At 43.1% G+C, this 19,459-nt stretch overlaps 11 protein-coding genes across 11 annotated transcripts; 5 read left to right on the forward strand and 6 right to left on the reverse strand.

Annotated features, from left to right (window-relative positions):
- Positions 1-29: 29 nt before the first annotated feature.
- On the reverse strand, positions 30-977 carry J056_001676 (uncharacterized protein; the record flags this gene model as incomplete). The annotated part of the gene is made up of 5 exons (XM_009271304.1): positions 30-98; positions 144-335; positions 388-614; positions 671-809; positions 855-977. The coding sequence occupies 5 exons, from the start codon at positions 975-977 to the stop codon at positions 30-32; spliced, it is 750 nt and encodes a 249-aa protein (XP_009269579.1).
- Positions 978-1,048: 71 nt separating this feature from the next.
- On the forward strand, positions 1,049-2,491 carry J056_001677 (uncharacterized protein; the record flags this gene model as incomplete). The annotated part of the gene is made up of 5 exons (XM_009271305.1): positions 1,049-1,119; positions 1,173-1,266; positions 1,317-1,438; positions 1,506-1,705; positions 1,755-2,491. 5 exons carry the CDS (start codon positions 1,049-1,051, stop codon positions 2,489-2,491), a joined length of 1,224 nt encoding a protein of 407 aa, XP_009269580.1.
- Positions 2,492-2,700: 209 nt separating this feature from the next.
- J056_001678 (uncharacterized protein) lies at positions 2,701-4,099 on the forward strand (the record flags this gene model as incomplete). Its single annotated transcript, XM_009271306.1, has 2 exons — positions 2,701-3,360; positions 3,542-4,099. The coding sequence occupies 2 exons, from the start codon at positions 2,701-2,703 to the stop codon at positions 4,097-4,099; spliced, it is 1,218 nt and encodes a 405-aa protein (XP_009269581.1).
- A 134-nt stretch (positions 4,100-4,233) lies between these two features.
- Positions 4,234-8,225, reverse strand: J056_001679 (Dynactin, kDa isoform; the record flags this gene model as incomplete). Its single annotated transcript, XM_009271307.1, has 4 exons — positions 4,234-5,458; positions 5,505-6,347; positions 6,393-7,957; positions 8,004-8,225. The coding sequence occupies 4 exons, from the start codon at positions 8,223-8,225 to the stop codon at positions 4,234-4,236; spliced, it is 3,855 nt and encodes a 1,284-aa protein (XP_009269582.1).
- A 151-nt stretch (positions 8,226-8,376) lies between these two features.
- J056_001680 (JmjC domain-containing histone demethylation protein 1) lies at positions 8,377-10,302 on the reverse strand (the record flags this gene model as incomplete). Its single annotated transcript, XM_009271308.1, has 8 exons — positions 8,377-8,413; positions 8,458-8,607; positions 8,652-8,891; positions 8,939-9,574; positions 9,622-9,707; positions 9,760-10,012; positions 10,064-10,143; positions 10,192-10,302. 8 exons carry the CDS (start codon positions 10,300-10,302, stop codon positions 8,377-8,379), a joined length of 1,593 nt encoding a protein of 530 aa, XP_009269583.1.
- A 64-nt stretch (positions 10,303-10,366) lies between these two features.
- Positions 10,367-11,486, forward strand: J056_001681 (Pre-mRNA-splicing factor spp2; the record flags this gene model as incomplete). The annotated part of the gene is made up of 2 exons (XM_009271309.1): positions 10,367-10,464; positions 10,514-11,486. The coding sequence occupies 2 exons, from the start codon at positions 10,367-10,369 to the stop codon at positions 11,484-11,486; spliced, it is 1,071 nt and encodes a 356-aa protein (XP_009269584.1).
- Positions 11,487-11,578: 92 nt separating this feature from the next.
- On the reverse strand, positions 11,579-13,056 carry J056_001682 (Protein SKT5; the record flags this gene model as incomplete). Its single annotated transcript, XM_009271310.1, has 2 exons — positions 11,579-12,722; positions 12,773-13,056. The coding sequence occupies 2 exons, from the start codon at positions 13,054-13,056 to the stop codon at positions 11,579-11,581; spliced, it is 1,428 nt and encodes a 475-aa protein (XP_009269585.1).
- A 337-nt stretch (positions 13,057-13,393) lies between these two features.
- Positions 13,394-14,527, forward strand: J056_001683 (Peroxisomal 2,4-dienoyl-CoA reductase SPS19; the record flags this gene model as incomplete). The annotated part of the gene is made up of 6 exons (XM_009271311.1): positions 13,394-13,460; positions 13,507-13,527; positions 13,575-13,808; positions 13,860-13,936; positions 13,978-13,997; positions 14,044-14,527. The coding sequence occupies 6 exons, from the start codon at positions 13,394-13,396 to the stop codon at positions 14,525-14,527; spliced, it is 903 nt and encodes a 300-aa protein (XP_009269586.1).
- A 190-nt stretch (positions 14,528-14,717) lies between these two features.
- J056_001684 (uncharacterized protein) lies at positions 14,718-16,806 on the reverse strand (the record flags this gene model as incomplete). The annotated part of the gene is made up of 3 exons (XM_009271312.1): positions 14,718-15,777; positions 15,826-16,751; positions 16,798-16,806. The coding sequence occupies 3 exons, from the start codon at positions 16,804-16,806 to the stop codon at positions 14,718-14,720; spliced, it is 1,995 nt and encodes a 664-aa protein (XP_009269587.1).
- Positions 16,807-17,144: 338 nt separating this feature from the next.
- On the forward strand, positions 17,145-17,804 carry J056_001685 (Transcriptional factor SWI5; the record flags this gene model as incomplete). The annotated part of the gene is made up of 1 exon (XM_009271313.1): positions 17,145-17,804. The coding sequence occupies one exon, from the start codon at positions 17,145-17,147 to the stop codon at positions 17,802-17,804; it is 660 nt and encodes a 219-aa protein (XP_009269588.1).
- Positions 17,805-18,245: 441 nt separating this feature from the next.
- J056_001686 (5',5'''-P-1,P-4-tetraphosphate phosphorylase 2) lies at positions 18,246-19,455 on the reverse strand (the record flags this gene model as incomplete). The annotated part of the gene is made up of 5 exons (XM_009271314.1): positions 18,246-18,371; positions 18,417-18,952; positions 19,005-19,053; positions 19,099-19,296; positions 19,345-19,455. 5 exons carry the CDS (start codon positions 19,453-19,455, stop codon positions 18,246-18,248), a joined length of 1,020 nt encoding a protein of 339 aa, XP_009269589.1.
- Between the last annotated feature and the right edge of the window lie 4 nt (positions 19,456-19,459).

Here is a 19,459-nt window from a genome sequence, read left to right on the forward strand (position 1 = left end):
AGACATTACATGGTGTAGAACTAGTCAGATTATGCCTTGCTGTAGCCCACTTTGAACTGAGTCAAGGCAGCTACAGAACCAAATAAGCCAACCCAAGCCTTGAGTCTGTTAGAATGGCTGATTTATCGCAATTTTTCGCTCACATCGTTTGAGAAGATACCAGTTGGTAAAGACCAGTGCAGTGTCAGGGGAAGATAAGCAAGGTTAATGATGGTATCGTCGACAATTGCTTTGTACTGAGTATCTAAAGCAAGCTTATTGACGCCTTTCTCTTCTTGGACATCTCTCTGCTTGTCCTTCAGCAGAAGAGCGTGATTATCGTAGTTGTGGACGAGCTACAACGACCGCAGTCAGATGATCGTCCTGAAGAGTGTATAAATCGCGTACCTGAAGTACCGTGTAAATCATCCAGAATCGGCAAGACCATGTTGCGATTTTACCCGAAGTTGCAGGCTTGAGAGGTAAAACACCATGATGTGCCAAATACCAGAGGTGCTCTAAAGGGAAGTATATAATCATTGAAAGTGCTTGCAGTCTTTCTACGTTGAGCGATAGCTTTGACACTTTACGCTCAGATTCAATGGATTCTGCCCACTGAAGCATAGGGAGAAGTCCTGTAACGAGTAAGAAGTGAGCCAAAGTGTAATGCTTTTGGTATACCCAAACCCACCCCATAAACGGAGCAAAACGCGATGATCACCGACGAGACTACCTAAAGAACGCGCCGATGCGGACAGTCCGCGTGCACTGTTTGATTTGCTGGAAGACCATACGACAAGCTTAGAAACGTATTGAATGAGCATAAAGAACTGGGAATTGTTTGTAAATTACCGTGAATACCTCGATAAACTCACTTTGTCTGTTCCCGACCAGGTTGACAAGTAGCGGATGAGCTTATCGAAGTTATCTGGGCGTATACGCTTGATAAGCTTGCCCAAGAGACCTAGAGTTGCTAAGTTGCGACAATCGAGCACCATGACCGTTTTGAGCGTTTAGTGTAAGAATCGTTTAGATTACGCTACCTCACTTGACACCAACGATCATTTGAATGACAGTGGCAGAACTCGTTAACCCCGATCCGCGATACTGCTTTCCTGCGAGAGTTTCAATCAAGCACCCGTGCGTGTAGTAGGCTTGGATAGATATCCACGATCGACTGAATTCCATTATAGGCAACTTAGGGATCTCATACAGACAGCGGATAACAGCTCTGTTTACTATCCACACAATCGATCCATTATCAAGCACTATCTTGATGCCCCCGGTGTAATTCCCTCTATTGTCACATATCACCGCTGTCTGACTTCAAGTCGCAGAAACCCAAAGTAAAGTCACAGCTCGGCTACTCTCCTGTCACGCTGTCCACTGGTTCTGGCCTCTTGGCTAGCGCTGGAAGCTCTGGAGAGATCACGTTGCAATCACTCGATCAGGACAACAGGTGTGTTTTAAGCGTTAAGCGTTTACGCGTAAACACGTAAGCATAAATATTTTCTAACACAGTTAAGTGGCTTTTTTGAAACCCGCTTTGGTAGTGCGATCAACAATCACATCGCTTTTGCGCCCGAATCTACAAGTTCTGTGGAACCGCGACTGCTAGTCTGTAACAATGACAATCTAGTAAGGATATTTAGGGTTGGCATAAGGACGGAGCAGCCAGAATTGGATCTGGTAACCACGTTGAAATTTAACACTGCCGTTAATCAGGGTTTGTTATAGATGAAACGCGGTCATGTATCTTCTGACAATACTCTCAGCTTCTATTTCCCCTAATGCACGTATATGCGTAGCTGTAGGCGATACCAACGAAGTCCATCTCTTTGATTGTGGCAATTCGGGGACGTTTCGCAGAGTCAAAACATTAACGAGCGCTACGGATGGTGGATTTTCAACAGCTTGGTCAGCTGATGGACTAAAATTTGCTGTGTCATCTCAAGATGGGTTGTGCACAGTCTGGGATATTAGAAGTAGTAAGCCGCTCGAGAAATTTTTCACTCGAAATCAAACACCGTCAAGGGCAGTTAAGTTTACGTCAAACGCTGCCAGTAAGGAGTTAATGGTATTTACGGAGAGTACAAACAGTATTCACGTGGTAGATGCAATGACCTTCTCACCTGTGTCACAACAGACATTGGATTTACCCTCTGCAGCTTCGTTATCAACACCACCATTTTTATCACCTCGCTCTGAGTCTCCTTTGAACGATGAGGAGAGTATAAACTCGCCCGAATTCTTCTCAACTTTCTTCCCCTCCTCGAATACAAATAGCAGATCACTTCGACAGATATTCAATAACTCATATGGCGCCACGCTGAATAGGTTGTCGCCAAATCATTTACCTGGAGAGCAGCGGTATTGCAGTGAAGTGCAAGTAGCAGGCATTGCCTTCTCAATGGATGGCAGCCGGTTATATGCAGCTAGCGAGAACGGGGTGATGGACTATGAAATCAACGGCGCAAATACTAAGTTATTTGAAGGAGGGGAATTCATGTGAGTATAAATGTAATAATTGTGAATATCAAAATAATTTTATAAAATTTGATTTTGGTAGAAGTTTTGAGCGGGCTTCTTCATTTCTTGCCTTGCTCACGCACGATTCTGTTGGAAGCAGTGAAATCCATTGCAAGTTTACAAAGTCAATTACAAACTTGTAGATCGTTCTCCACAACACTCGTATTCCACTCAGCAAAGAAGAGAACAAAGATGCCACCAAAGAAGAACCAGCAACCAGAGCAAAAGATTAGACTTGGAAGACCGGGCAACAACCTCAAAATGGGTATTGTTGGTCTCCCAAACGTCGGAAAGTCATCTCTTTTTAACATCATGACTTCTTGCGATCTTGGCAAAGCTGCCAACTTTCCTTACGCTACCATTGAACCAGAAGAGTCAAAGGTTATCGTTCCTGATGAGCGTTTCGATTGGTTAGCTGACCACTACAAGCCTGCATCAAGAGTCCCAGCTTTCTTGTCTGTCATTGATATTGCCGGTCTCACTGCTGGTGCTTCCACTGGTGCCGGTCTTGGTAACGCCTTCTTGTCTCACGTCAGAGCAGTTGACGGTATTTTCCAAGTCGTTAGATGTTTCGACGACGCAGATGTCATCCACGTTGAAGGTGATGTCGATCCTATCCGTGATATGGAGATTATCCAATATGAATTGCGTTTGAAGGATCAAGAATGGTTGGAGAAGGCCGTCGACTACCAAAAGCGTACCGCAAGATCCGCCAACCACACCACGCTCTCTGGTAAAGCTGAGCACGACAAGCTCCAAACTATCATTAAAGCTCTTGAAACTGTCGCAGGTAACGAAGAAAGTGGTGTTGAAGGTATGGACATCCGTAAGCAAATTTGGTCTGCTAAGGAGGTGAGTTTTACTCTTGCGTCGCCAGCTTTTGCAGCCTATTATGATGATAAAGAGCATTGCTCGAAACCCAGCTCGTCGAAAAGACAGGAGTAACGCCCATGTCTATGAGATAACGTTTATTCTGATTCTTTTTGCTCAACCTGGCACGCCCTTATTTTAAAACAAACTAACACATATTCAGGTTGACGTTATTAACGGTTTGAACTTGCTCACTGCTAAGCCAATCATTCGTCTTGTCAACCTTTCAAAGCGTGACTATTGCCGCAAGAAGAACAAGTGGCTCGGAAAGGTCAAACAATGGGTCGATGAGAAAAACCCTGGTGATTTAATTATCCCATTCTCAGTTGCACTTGAGGAAGAGCTCATGCAACTCTCAGATCAAGACAAAGAAAAGGAACTTAAGAGCTTGGAAGAAGAGTACAAGTTGCCTGTCACTCAATGTCTCGGAAAGATTACAACAGCAGGATACCAATCTTTGGAACTTATCAGATACTTTACTTGTGGTGAAAAGGAAGTTAGAGCATGGACAATCGCTTCTGGTACCAAAGCACCACAAGCTGCAGGTCTCATTCACTCTGATTTCGAAAAGAACTTTATCTGTGGTGATATCATGACCTACGATGACATAAAAGAGCACAAGACCGAGAACGCCGTGAAAGGTGCTGGTAAGATGAGGCAACAGGGTAAGCCTTATGTGATGAAGGATGGTGATATAGTCTACTGGAAGTCTAACGCTTAGATTTCTTTTATTCTACTGTAATATTATATAAACCGAAAATTGCATTGTACTGAAAAAGTGCTTCAATACCTCTGCACACGATTCATCTACACGAAATAATTGAGCTTCTGCATAGGAGTACATGGATATAATACTTAATGATATCTATAGGATTGAGTGTCCCTAAGGAATGTTTCTGCCTTTTTGATCAGTCTTTTTGATTCGTGATGCGATTTACTGAGCTGATATTCAGGCTTAGATTCAGATTTCTGCCACGTCTGACCAGGTTTGAGACGCGTTAGGTCTACAACTCTCTTACTGGCCAAATGATCAACCAATTGATAAGTAATTGATCTTCCTTGATTATTAAGCCCATTTGGTGTGGGAGTTGGTGGCGATAATGTTGATGACCTTTCTGATCCACTATCGCTATCACTTTCATCGTCAGTGACAAGAGATGGTGTTGCAGATCTCATCGTAGGTAAAGGTTCGAGGCTCTTCAAAGCAATTAAATTGTCTTTCGATTTCAGATAAGCATTCTCTGATCTGAGATACTTGACAACAGACATAAGACTATCAATTCTCTCGATCAATCCTGACTTTTCTAAGCTACCTTCATTTCCACCAAGTCCGTCTAGTGCAGCGCTACTTATTTGTGCATTGTGACCGGGTGCTTGATCTGTCTTTGCAGCTGACTGTTTCAATTTATCGTTCTCCTGTTCAACGTTGTTGAGATCCGTCTGCAAAACGTCAAGAGCGTCACTCAAGGTCTTTTCTTGCTTTTTAAGACGCGAAACTTCATCTTCCATACTTTCGAGAACTTCAGTTTGCTTTTTGACAGTGTCAAGCTTCTTGGACATAACTTCAATCTTTACAGAGGATTCTTGTAATGTTTGATCTTTATTCCTAATCTCTCTGACCAGTTCCTTAACATCATTGGCGAGTTTGTTGACGGCCCGCTCAGCCTCAACGTTGTGCGCGGTGATCGACTTGAACTCTTCAATCCTAACGAGCCATGGTTCTTCGCTGATGAGCTTAACAACTGAATCAGGTTCGAGTGATGCCTGTAGCACATCATTGATGGTCTCAGCAAATGCGTCGACAAAGTCATTCACTTTAGTCCATCCACCTCCACAGTGAGATTCTTTTCGACCAAGTGCTTGTGATGCATCATTCACAAAGGCCAACATTTTAGAAAACTCGAATGGCTCATTTGTTTCTTTGGCGTTGTTCATGTAAATACTTAAATCTTGAGCAAACGACACAGCAAAGTTGTTCAACTTGACTGTTTGATCTGATAAGACTGACAGTTGATTACTGACCTTTGGCTCTATTGCTGATGATTCTCTGATACAGTTTTCTACTCGAGAGGCGAATTTTCTGGAGCGTGTTTAGAAACGTTATATCTCCCAAGCTGTAAACTCACCTTGAGGTGTATTTTATCGACTTGATAGTGTTAAGCACGTTTTGCACAGGTTCGAAGAAATCTCTACCAAATTCGTAATGGCCGATTTCCTTATCGACACTTTGATCGTTGTTGATACCAATCATCATCTGCTTAGACAAACCTATGGCAGCAGCAGTACTGTCCAAGTCGCAGTCAATAGCTAGTACAAAGTCTAGCTCCTTCTCGTCAAGGTCAAGCTTTGTTTCGCCTAAGTAGAGCTCGACCAGGTGCTCGAATTGACCGAGCAGCATAATAATATCCTTCGTACACTCAAACTCCCTGAACTCTTCTCGACGCAGTAACTCTATCCAATGATCAATCTTTTTCTCAGATCCCTTGATTTCATTTGCAATCTTCCCCATGCGCAAGTACATATCGACAGAACATCTCCTAACCATTGCCGCAAATCTTCTATTAATAGCAGCAAAGTGCGTCAGCTTAGACCTCAGTTCACAGACTCCAACTAGAATCTCTGGGACAGAGTCGTATAGACTATTAGGTAAGCCGTGCATTTGAGCAATGACTTGATTGATGATATCGCTTTTGAATGCGCATCTCTGGAAAAATAATAAGCAGTTGGCTGAATCCGCATCACCAGATTCAAAGAAGGTTGTCGGGAGGTAGTTTTGTACGATTTTCAAGTGTTCACTTGCTTGCGCTGCGTCTAATTTCTTTAGATCAAGATCTATAGCTTTGGCTTGGGATTTGTGCGCTGTTGTCTGTAATTTCTGATTGAGAGACAGCATCGCTTGAGATTGAGACGTCAATGCTTCCGACTCTGTGGCTTGTTGAAGTTGTGTTTGACGCATTTCGTCCAGGTCACTTGAGAAGCTGTTAGACAATCCACGCCGATCATATAATTCTTACCTTTGAAGTAGCTGCATGTGTTCGCGGAATTGCAATATAGTGTTTTCGTAATCTGCTGTGGTTTCAAGTAGTCCACTGATACGTTTCAAGCTGGCAAGTAATTGTAAGTCTTTGTAGTCCAAAAGCTCTTGCATTTGCTTTTCAGTGTCGTTGTGACTCTCTTCCAATTCATCACTTAGTTCTTTCAATGCCTCAAGTTCTTCGATTGTGGTTCTCATCGACTCGACTTGTTCATTCAAAGAAAGGTTGCTATCGGTCAAATGCTCAACCACGTCTGCTGATGCCAAGCTATCATCTAGCTGTTGTTTCAAATCATCGATATAAAGTTCAGAATCCTGCAACTTGCTTCGTATATCTTGATAATTATCTGAGCAAATATAAGCTTCATAAGTTAAGACAGTGTGACGCGTACCTTGCATTTCTTTCAAGTCTCTAATTTCAAACTGCAACTCGTTTATTTTCTGCTTTTGAAGGGTTTCATTTTCGTTTGTAACGTCTCTTAGCCGTATCAAAGCCATCTTCAATCTATCGTTTTGTTTCTCGAGTTGCTTATTTACTAATGGTGAAATTTCTCCGTTCTGCGTTTTGGAAGCAGGGAATTGATTTTCCTGTTCTTCTTCAAGCTTAAACTTGAGATTTTCCACTTCAGTTTCCAAATCTACTTCCCTCTCTTGTACATTCTCAAGCTCAGTCACGGCATGCTCCGTCTTTTCCTCGGCAAGCTCCTTATCGAGAGTCGCAATTTCTAACAAGTCACTGACCTCTTGATGCTGTTGTTCGAGCTTTTCATTCTGTGACTGTAAATCCTTACCATTGACTCTAAGATCTTTAATTTCAGTTTGCATTTCAGCTATCTTTGCCTGTAGCTTTGGCTTCATCATGTTGAATTGCTCGACCTGGTCCATCTGTGACTCTAATTCTCTAAGCTTAATAAGCTCTTTTTCCCTGTATTGCTCAGTCACTCTGAGTTTGGCTTTACACTCCTCATAATCCCTCTTAGATACTGTCTTCTCGAGCGTGCGAGTAGTAGGTGAGGGAGACACAGGATTATTTTGGTTAAGATGAATTGTATGATTCAGTGGAACTGAAACGGGTGTGGAAGGTGATCTAGTAAGCGGTAATCGTGATGCTGGTTTGGAGTCGAGTGATTCACTTTCTTCGGACAAATCCTGAGGTAAGGGGACACTCGAATGTGAAGGGGATTCCTCCTCTTCAAAGTCGAATGAAGATTGCGATTGTGATCGTGAAGATTCTGCGCGTTGTGGACGTTCAGCGAGTTGTGGCTTGGTGGATACAGAAGGAGTACGTTGTGAACCAATACGCTGATTAACGATTGACGATCTACGTGAATTGGTAGAGACATTGCCGTTGGAGGTTGGTCTGGGAGTTTGAATTATTGAAGATCGCCGTGGTGCTGATCTAGGTGGCTTAATTGAAGGCGTTCTAGTGGTAACAGGCGTTGAAGCTATAGAAGAAGCGTTAGATGAAGGTCTGCTACTAAGGCTGGGACGAGTGGTTGAGCTTGACTGCCTACTTGAAGGTGTTGATGATGGTACAGAGCGTTTCTGATTGAATTGTGAGTTGTGAACGGTTTACGCCCAATAAACTCACTATTGGCGCGTCTTTAAGCTGTGCGGGTCTCACGAAAAGCCCAAATCCAGGTTTACATTGAAAATAGTACTTTCCAGCCACGCTACCATCGTTCTTACCCGTTTGAGTGTCTAACTCGACGCCAACCCAAACTCCAGGCGCAAATTCTGTATTACCAGAGAATCTAATTATTCCGATTCCCGCAGACGTACTTACGCGAGCACCTGGCTCTTGTAGCATCATGGTGGTTTTGATTTGAGTTATACATCATTTTACAAACGAATACGTTTGAGTCATTTTAATATTCTCTTCACATATATAAATATCCTCTTGTTGGACATTCCATTTTATCGTTCTTGCGTAATCGTGATATATCGTCGCGTCTTCACCATCATCATTCTCTGGCTTGGACATATCCCCAACCCATTCTCCTTGTTCATTTATAAATGGCCGTTTACATTTTCTTTGTACAGACGTTGATTCCTTCTTTGTTGCTGGTTCTGTCCACCTTCCTTCTTCTTCTTCCTCTTTGTTTGGTTGATTTTGGCTTCGCCGTCTTTTCAAGTTTTTCTTGGACAACGACTCATTGAATGCTTTGTACTTGAGTAATGTTTCTGCTCGTAGTCTAAAAGCTTGTAAGCGTGCATTTAGTTGAAATTATCTACTTACTTTAACCAAGCAGCTAACTCGAATGGTTTATCCTCTATATCATCATGTGGAAACCTTTCGCTATATGTTTTTGCTATCTTGACTGCTTTTTCATCTGTCACTCCATTTTCATTCATCGGACTGTCCATTCGAAAAGCAAGACCGCCCAAAAATTCACCCAATACAACTAGATTCCTTATCACCCTCTCAGGTAGCTTTTTCCCTTCTTTTAAGACCTTCGTGTAATGATTTGCAACGTACCTGTTGACTATAAGTTAATTAACCCAATCAATGGTGTCTTCACGCACCAACAAAGCGTCTGATACCCAGGAAATCTGAACTTCAAAGGTACTTTTGTATCAATTTCTATTTGGACAATCTTTTGTTGTCCTTCTATACCGTAGCTGTGAACAAAATTACCTCCAATGACCAAAGAATCTTCAGGTGTATATACAGCATGCATCCAACCAGTTGGAATTATTAGCGTATTTCCTTGCTTCAGAGTTACTGTATATGTAGCATCTGCCAAATCTCCAAACCATTGCGAGCCTTGATCTGCAGACTCTGACCACATTTTGTACTGTTGAAGGTTATAACTATTTGGGCGAGCAAGATAGAAAGTTTTTTGACCTCTAAGGACGTGATAAAATACTGAAGATCCCGCAAAATCTATATGCCAATCGGTGAATGAGCCTGTCAAACTCATCAAGACATATAAAAGCACACGAGGAGCATCTTTGGCCTTATCTTTTGGCCAAAAGTTACCGACCCAATCCAAGTCTCTTACGAACTTAGGAGGTATAATATGGCTAGCAAAATCAGTATCGGAAACCTCTAAACTGATAACATTTAGTGTTTTCTCAACTTCAGGTGCTTCTCTGCGCTTGTAATAGTGAGCAGCCCATTGACCAAGAGTCCAAGGGAATTTAGAGAGATGTTGAGTGCTATTGAGTTGTTATTAAGATGAGTATAAACAAGGAGACAGACGTACGCGCAATCGATTACTTCAACAGGCTTGTCCTTACCGACAATATCAGCGATTTGATCGATAGTAATATGCGAAGGGGGCATTTTCATCTGTGACGAGATCAGCGTGAGTTAACAACACCCAAAAAGACCATCAACACACATCTAGTCCGGTTGGATTAGGAACGATGATAGGTTCTGACATACTTGAAGGATCGTTATCTAGCCAATCAAGAGTGAGTTCATCACCTTTTAAATGCTTGAATTGATAATCTTGAATTTGTAGAGAAGGAAGACGTTCGACGTGCAAGTAAGAAGATGCAATTCCATCGTTTATGGCAGCGTAGTCGTGCTTAACTTTAGATCTCTTAGATTTTCTAGGCTCGGGTTTATTTTTAATGATTAGATTAGGATCGCTGGGATCTGTGTTAGTGTTTCGATAAGCAATCTCAAATGAATCGACTAACGCTGAAATGCAAGTAGAGCAGTACCAGATTTCAATATCCTCAGCATCCTCAACATGAACGCAAGCGCAATGAAACCAATTCTAAGGAATATTAAACGTGATTTCAAGTACACAAACCGAGTTACTCACATCGCAGGCGTCACAGCCGATCCATACATCATCGACGTCTGGTATTTCTTGATCGCTATCTGCAGGCGGGCATTGAGGACAACGAGGATGGCTATCTGACTCGTCCTCCATTTTAAGTTTGGTGGTGGTGGTACAAGTCCAAGGGCTAGAGCACTAGAGCAGTATAACAGCCACCATGTCCCAATATAACGTATTTGGTGGTGATGACAGTGAAGATGACGACAAAGTCAGCGATCAAGCCGTAACTGGTTTTGACGGCGGTGTTCTGAAGAGGTATGTCATTGCTTGGGCCCGGGACGCATTTTTAACATTAGAGCGACAGCAACGACAACAAAGAGAAGCAGCAGCCTTTGGTTATCCCCTCGCAAGCCAACATTGATTGGAGGGATAAGAAGAAGGCACAGAGATACAGGCCTAACCAAGAACAGCCAGTCGTTGTCAATGAGAGCACAGCAACTCGTGAAAAGCTCAACGATGGCCCTGAGCGCGTTGGATTACAGACTGCTACAAGTACACTCAAGACGGAGGATCCTCTTGCTGAAACATCTGTTGATCCAGCCCAAGAGCCAAATGAAAGCGTAGAAGAACAGGCACTCAAATATTTATTATCAGATGAAAAGCCTGAAAGCAAGCAAGATGAAATAGAAGCAATTCCAATGACGACAGCTCCTGGTATATCAGACGCAGACGCCTTCAAAGAAGATGTTGCAGCTAGAGCTGAGGAGAGTACTATGGAAGAGTACAGCAGAGTGCCTGTCGAACAATTTGGCGCTGCTTTGTTGCGCGGCATGGGCTGGAAAGAGGGTACGGCTGCTTCGAGAACGAGATCGGGTCCGACTGAGCCTTACCTCCCTGATAGCAGACCTTCTCTGCTTGGTATTGGCGCGAGTACACGTCCTAACAATGATAAGGATAAGAAAGAAAGCAGTAAGGACTCCAGAATGAAAAGGCAGGCTATGAACACATACAGACCCTTAACGAAGCATTCAAAGAGATCAACCTCACCGATTGGACCTCCTTCTAACAACAGGAGCAGAGACTATGATAGCCATAATAGGATTCGTGATAGACACGACGATGGCAGAGATAGTCGACGTTATGATGATCGCAGAGAAAGTAGACGGGATGATAAGCGGTATGACGATAGACGCTACGATGATAGACGCTATGAAGATCGGAGGTATGCAGAGCGGAATTATGACAGGAAAAGAGATAGCTATCGTGACGACCGACGCTATGATCGTAGACGTTATGAAAGCGACTCAATTGACCGAAGCTACCGTAACAAAGATTGAATAGATTGTAACGTTAATGTATTACAATAAACCTGATGATGCATAATTAAGTAAATAACAAATCGAGCTGTGGACATTAAAGACATTTCATTTCACATTATAATGCATTCTTTTTGCGAAGAATGTTTAGAGAGCTTACCCGAGCTATCAGACTGAGGAAGATGATCAATCTTGATGCCATTTTGTTTCAACCTCGTGATAGCTCTTTCATCGCCATTTTCAGCAGCTGATTTGTACCAGTTGGTTGAAGCTTTCTGATCTGAGGTAGTACCAATACCAACCTCACTAAAGTATCCAACAGCATACATAGCTTTAGCAAGACCTTGCTCGGCTGCTTTGACTGCCCATAGATAAGCTTCAGTGTCAGATTGTGGTAATATCCCCGGACTGCCGACTAGATACCAAGCAGTCAAAGCAAAGCAACTTTCACGATGATCTTGTTGAGCTGCGATGTTATAATAGTGTATTGACAGTGCTGCATCTTGAGGGCAATTGAGCTTTGCATATTCATAGCATTCTCCTAATGTATGTGCGCTTGGCGCATACCCCAGCTCTGCTGCTTGCGCAAGCAGTTCTACGCTGTAATCTAAATCGATGAAAAGGACGTTATCAACTCCTTTTTCGTAAAGCTTTGCCATTTCATGGAGTGCATGCGGGAACTCTTCTGTAGCCAATTCGCAACTTCTGGTAAGATGCTTGACACCAACTTTGGGTCTCTTGGGTAAGCCCAATTCACCTTTGAGCTCGCCAATACCCAGTCTGTATAGAGCACCTGGATGGAGTGAAGTTGCAGCCTTCTTATAAAATGAAGTGGCTTTGCTATTATCCTTTCTACATCCCCACCCATTCTCCAAGCAGACACCAGCTCTGTAGCAAGCGTCAGGATGACCATGTTTAGAAGCTTGAACGAATAAAGGAAACGCTTTATCGAAGTCTTGTCTACCACGTAAAGTGCCAATTCCAGAGGAGAAACAATCAGCTAATAAATACTGAGACTCCGTATGACCCCTAGAGCTTAGCCTGCTTAAAATACCAGTTGCCTCCTTTATAAGCTCTTCCCGATCCTTGTCGTTGTTGGGGTCAGCATGGTTTGTTGGCGTTGGATCCAATTCTTTAGCGGCTTCCAATTGGAACATAGCCAGCTCAAAGGGAACCGATGGATCGTTAGACTTGCGCGCGTTTTGTCGGTATAATTCGAGTGTTTTGTTATGTGATAATAGAGAGGCATGGGCACCGCTGTCAGGTGAGGGTTAATGGGGTGCAATAGTGAATAAAGCAACACTCACGGCTTTAAATGACCCTGATTCATTAATTTGGCTGGTGCGTTTGTCTCCGAAAGCGGACTGCCAGTTAGCCAAGATTGATCCCAAGCGGCAGATTGCGGCCTTGAAGGGATATTACCCAGAGAATCATTTTGAATATTCCCAGGGCTAGCAGACTGTGCTCTCTGTTTACCTTTATCCTTTGGTGTAGTGTCTGTAGGCTGAGGAGTCGGTGGAGAATGGAAAGCGTCAGTGTAGAAAGATTCACCACTGAGTGCAGATGGCGCCCTTTGCTGTTCTATGCTCATTGGCTTATCACCACGAATACGCTGGTCGTCGACGTTGAAATTGATGATGAAAACGACCCAAAGTGGAAAGTGGATAGATTAAAATATGTAACACATGAATGAATATCATGAAATTCGCCGTTATATTTCTGAATTTTTTGCCGTGATTTTGTCACGATTTGTGTAAGTTGCGTACTTCGGGAGTAGTTGTATGTGGAGGTGACGTACGAGTATCTTCAATCGTAATGAATATCGTTTAATCGGATGTAATCACGGATATTTGGCTGAGTATTACAAAACATATGATCACCGCTTATTACCGCTTACTTGGTTCTATCACAGCAACGACGAAAACGCAATGAACAGATTCCACCTCCCAGAAAGCCCAGAGACAAAGCAGACATTCCCTGCAGATCTTCTTACAGGTTGAGTACTTGATATTCGCATTTTTCCCCCTCACACTTTCTCTAGGAAAGGTTGCTTTCGTTACCGGTGAGATTTCCCTGCGTGAGAAGCCTCCTCCCTAAACGAGTTTATAGGTGGCAGCTCGGGCATTTGTATGAATCAGACACTCTCCTTAATGCAACACGGCGCCAACGCATTTATTATCGGCAGAAACCTCGATAAAGCCCAGAGAGCAGCTGGGGAGTTATCGAACCAGACCGGGAAAAAGTGTATTGGACATAGCTGCGATGTTCGTAACCCACATTCTGTTCAAGAAGCAGTAAACGCCGCAATTAACCACTTCGGTCGTATCGATATCGTTATTTGCGGTGAGCTTGGTTTAATTTTCATCTAAGACACTCTCACAAGGTCTCTCAAAGGCGCCGCTGGTAACTTCCTCGCACCAATCTCTGCCATGTCCTCTAATGCTTTCAAGGCCGTGATTGATATTGACTTGGTGAGTGTGTCAGTGCTCGTGTCTCAGCTAACCATCAATAGTTTGGCACCTACAATACTATGTAAGTGGTATATATATCAAACACAAACCACACTAACATTTTACAGTAAAGCTACAATTGATCATCTTAGGAAATCAAGAGGTGCTTACATACACATTACAGCCACACTACACGAGAAGGGTACACCACTTCAAGTACATGTCTCAGCCGCTAAGGCTGGCATTGAAGCATTGAGCAACGTCCTTGCAGTCGAGGAAGGTATCAATGGTATCAGATCTAACTGCATAGCACCAGGTCCTGTAAGAGGAACAGAAGGAATGCAAAAGCTTTCATTCAAGGGTACAACAACTGAAGATAGCTCACCTTTAGGCAGATGGTGTACTTTTTCAGACATCAATAACCTCACCCTCTTTCTGGTTAGCGATGCCGCCAATATTCTCAATGGTCAAGTCTTCAGAGTTGACGGTGGTGAAAGACACGTACAGCCAACCAATGATTACCCCAATAACATTATCAACTTTCAGAAAATGATTGATGATGGCTTGATTGAGAACAGAGATGCATCCAAACAGAGACAAGCTAAGCTTTAATAAGCTTTCATGTAATAATGAGTGTCATGCATGTAATAATACCAACGTAGTTGATTTAGTTGAGTTATAATTAGTTGGTTGTTCTTGTATTGTTCTTGATAAATAATTACTAATAGCAGAAATAATAAATGAGTGTCCTCTAACGCCTTGATGAACGCTGAATATAAATTAAAGAAGATTGCTTTACTTATTACTTTGCATCAGAGAAGAAAGTAGACCTAGGTCTTGATGAACTGTGATTGTTATTCATGTAAGGACCTGTGCTCATTCTACCTGAAGTTTGATTAAAACCGACTCCTAATCCAGCACCATCAGATGGGTAAGCATGTGGTGAAGGTGACATATAGCCTCCTGGATTCGATTGTTGATATTGATATAGTGTTGCATTGTATGCTTGCTGAGCTTGATACATGCCTTGCATCATTAGTTGTTGCTGTTGTTGTTGCTGTTGCATAGCGTTCATTGCCATCATTGACATTGCTGGGTCGTAGTACTGAGGTGACTGAGGTGGCATCATCATATTATTCATCATCATAGGTGTGTTCATCATCATTGACATGCGTGGATCCATCTGCATTGGCATTTGTGGTGGTCCTTGTTGTGGAGGCATATTGTAAGGTGTTGAAGAGGGTGATTGCTGATTTACTGCTTCATTATACTTCCTTTGACTTGATTCTACACCTCTCTTTTCCCTATCTCTTTCAGTCAAAAGTGCACCAAGTCCACCAACTCTTTTCCTATCTTTCTCATGAGCAGCAATTTGACCGAGCAGTCCGAACTGTGGCTCGGGAACTTTAGCTGGTGGTAGTACCATACCGACACCATAATCTCTTGCATATTGCTCTTGAGCTTTAGCTGTTTTGGACTGTTTATTCATCATACCAGCTTGTAACAAACCGAATGGGGCAAATTTGTTATTAGGGTTCTTTTGCTCCATCTCTGGCTCAATGTTGATAAACTTTTCATAGTTATTTGAGTGATCCATGTTGTTTGGATGTTCCAAGTGGTTGGTCCACATTGATTGCCTTTGATTTTGAAGCTGCTGTTGTTGTTGATGCTTTATTTGCGGTGCCATCATCATCGATTGCTGTCTCTGTTGGTTAGCTAAAAGATGCATCTCAGCTGATTGTCTTCTACGCTCGCGTTCGCCGAGGGTAACTGTAGTGGCTGTCGATTGACGGTTGTGAATTGATGGTCGTCCGCTGGCTGGAGTTAATGATTGCCTTGCGAATGCTCTATCGAGATCGTCACTGCTCATATTAGCATCATATAACCGAAATAAATAAATCAATGCTCACGCTTGTAATTGATCCTGTAATCTATGTTCTTCTTCAGTGGACGTGTGCTGATTAGGGGATGAATCGAATTCTTGGGAAGCTTTCTCATTGAGAAGGTCGTTCGGAATACCAAAGCTGTTAACTCTAGCAGCTTCCTCTTCTTCTTGCTTCTGCTTCTGATGAGCAAGCTGTTCAGCCTCTTTTGCGCGTTGAATGCGTGTCTTCAAAGGTACGATTGCACTTTGCTCATCGTCATCGTCGTCTTCCTCCTCCTCTGAAGTGATCTCAGCATCATCGTCTGAAGAAGGTGCCCAAGCGTCATGTAAGTTTGACGTTCTTCCACCAAAGTTCTTCCTCTTCTTGGATGGTTTACGGGGTTTGCCCGGGTTCCTCAAAGCCTTCTCTCTACGTTCTCTGGCCAGCTTGGCTCTCTCCACGGCAGCCTTGGAGGAGGTAAAAGAGGAAGGGAAGAAAGCTTGCTGAGTTTTTGGTGGAGGGGCTGTAGTAGTGACAGGTACCGAAGGCACGGCCGAGGGTGAGTCAGGAGAACTTGGAGGGTCTTGCGCGTATTCGAGTGCAGCAAGCATATCGTCATGGTCGTTGTAATCAGTTTTAACAAGTTGTGGGCGTGTGCGTGCCGGTGGAAGCGGAGGTTCTACAGACTGGATGGACCTGATTGATTGGGAATTTGCAAGTTGCATTGCGATGAGATAGTCATCATTATCAATATCAGTAGTATTGAGTGATTCTCGAGGTTGATGCTGTGCGGGTATATCCTCGTAACCGTCGTGAATGCTATGATTTGAAGGTAAGTAGCTTGGTATTTTTTCTATAGGCGCTGCTGTTGCTGCTGTTGCTGTTGTTGCTGTTGCCTGTGCTGGCGGGGCTTGGTGACCCATCTGTACAGCTAGCGCTGCGAAATCATTCCAGCTAGACGAGTTCTCTACCTGGACTCCATATTAGCTATCGAATGTATTTACTCATCCCACTCACGCCTGCCATAGTGATTGTATATCTTAACGCGTACTTCCCTAAAGGGTAACCAAGGCTTTGCGAAACTTTTAGTGTGAAATGATTATAAAAATCTAGAGCTCAATTAGTATACAGCCTGTACTTGGCTGAAAGTGACAATCAGGGATCGAAAATTTTCACACTAGAATTACGTATTCTGACAGAAATGAAGGGACAATTAAGACGTGAATGGATGAATGGAACAGTAAGATTCGCAAAAATTTCAGCTACATATTGATATATTATTTTGTATATAAACTCAAACTTGCCAAATGCGGTGTTGAGCTTTTATTCGATCCACCTCCTCGACTCACAACCGCCATCACCAAATGTTTGATTTCAGCAACGCAGCAACGCTAACACCGCCAGAGCTCAGCCACTCGCCTTCGCCGTCGGTTGAATCCAGCCCGCTTCTCTCTGTGCCAGCGTATATGCCAGCACCACCACCAAAGACGTCAGCCTCACCAACCCAGCTGGCTCTGATTGAAGCAGATTCTTGGTTTACTTCGTTAGAATATCTCAATGATTCGCCTGTTTCTGGTTACTCGTTTACCCCTTACGACCTCGCTCCTTCCCCGCCTCAATTCTACTCTTTCCCTCCTCCCCAGCTTGCTCCTCCACCTTACGAGCATAGTCAACCTCTTATTGACGTGTACACGGGCAGCGCTCCTATCGCTCAAAAGTCCCCGAGCACCTCTTCCACCAACTCAGATTCTTCCTCGCTTAACTCGTCGGGTCCAGGTCCAATTCGTCGCTTTTCTTGCCCTAAGTGCCATAGAGCTTTCGCTAGACACTTCAATCTCAAGCAGCACTTGGAAACTCACAACCCAATGCGCATAAAGCCCTTTTTATGCCATCACCCTGAGTGTGGAAAGAGATTTTCTAGGAAACATGATCTCGTTAGACATCAAGTGTCCATCCATCACAAGAGTGCTAATAGTGACTGCTCCGGTCGTTGTACCGCCAAGCACTCTCACACTGATTGTTAGTTATCACTCTTTTGAGTCACAGCCCAGCTAATTTTAACCAGGAATCTCGGTACATTATTGAATAATTACCGACGCTTTAACTTTATCTCTACGCGCCGCAGTGTTCAAAGCACTGACGTAGAGTGACCCCCTTTTCGTTGAAAGGTTTCCCTTGGGATTGCTTTTTATTGCTTCTCCTCGAGTTATTGAAATCTACTTCAATAAAGGATCACTCATCCACTTTCACTCCCTTTTCTTTTCTTTTCTACATCCCTCCATCCCACCCGAGTCTTATTGACTGGCTATCATTAAGTACTCCATGCTGTGGGTCATTGGGTTATCAACCTTGCCAATTTTCATTCTTTATATACAATTTTTTATTTACGACTTTACTTGTATTGATATCATGAATCAGTCTGTCTAGCTATATTAGTCTTATGTGAAATGTTCTATGTATGGAAACTAATCAAGGACTTGCGTATCAACTTGATATACAGGTTCTGGGAGTGAAACTCTAGGAAATGAAGCTTGAAGAAGTATATCGAGGGGATTACTAATACCCAGCTTTTCTTCGGGTCTTCTGAGCAACTGTGCTGAGAGTTAGACAGCCTTTAAAGAAACACCATGACTTACCATGAGTCCAGCATAATCGAGTGAATTGAGTGACTTATTCCATCCTTCAAGACCATTAGCAGCTTCGATGCTCACACTCTCTTTCGATCTGGGTATAATGAAGAGATGATCGTGAGTCATCAGAACGTTGTAACTGAATGGAGGTGAAGGTGGTGCTTGGTCTAGTCTTCTATAAGTGTCCGCTTGTGCATCCAGCAATGTCATGAATCTGTTAGCTAATTCACATTCAACGTCCTCCTCCGTTGGCGCGTTTAGTAGTGTGCTTAATTTGACACCAAAGTTGGCGAATGGCAATTTTTCGAGCGAGAAAAAGTTGGATTCGTTTTCCATTTGTACTCCATTTGCTAGCTTCTCTATTGGTAATGGATCACTAAGTGGTACGAATTGAATGTGCTTGTGTGGTTGCGAAGCACCGCTCTTTTCGCCACAATTAAAGAACGAAAGCAGGCTTTGACCTGTTTTTTTGTACTCTAGTATGATATTTCTAGCTAAAACTAAATCGGATGGCATCAATGGTGACGTCTGCGGAACGAAATCTGTTTCATGTCGCAATGAGCTGGAGAATCCAAGTGTAGGTAAGTGACCGACCTTTTGTAGCCAATAAGAAGTGGTTGAGCTTAACCATGTACTTGTTCAACTAAAGAGTATAAGTATGGGCTTATCAAGGAGCGCGGAAACCAACAAGGAGAACGTGAGAGTCGCCAACTTGTTGAACAAATAAATTCTCATTGTAAGGAGGAGCGAATACGTCTTTCTGAGAGGTAGAATCTGAGCTCTGATTACGTTGTCTCTTTACGCGACTATCGATAGTTTCTTCACTAACGCCGGGTGGAGGATTCGTAGGCTTTTTAAGAAGAGCTGGGCATATAGTCAGCTGAAACTGAAGCTAGTTTAGGCTGGATTGATTCGATATAAAGACTACACCAACATCAACGCCTTCAAAATTAAATAATTCATTTTGAGATTCGAAGTAAAGAGCGTCTCCAGATTTCAAAGCAATTTTAGTCTTGTTCTCAACTCGATCCCTGAGATTGGACATGGAC

The sequence above is a fragment of the Wallemia ichthyophaga genome (assembly GCF_000400465.1).
Source record: "Wallemia ichthyophaga EXF-994 unplaced genomic scaffold scaffold17, whole genome shotgun sequence".
Lineage (NCBI taxonomy): Eukaryota > Fungi > Basidiomycota > Wallemiomycetes > Wallemiales > Wallemiaceae > Wallemia > Wallemia ichthyophaga.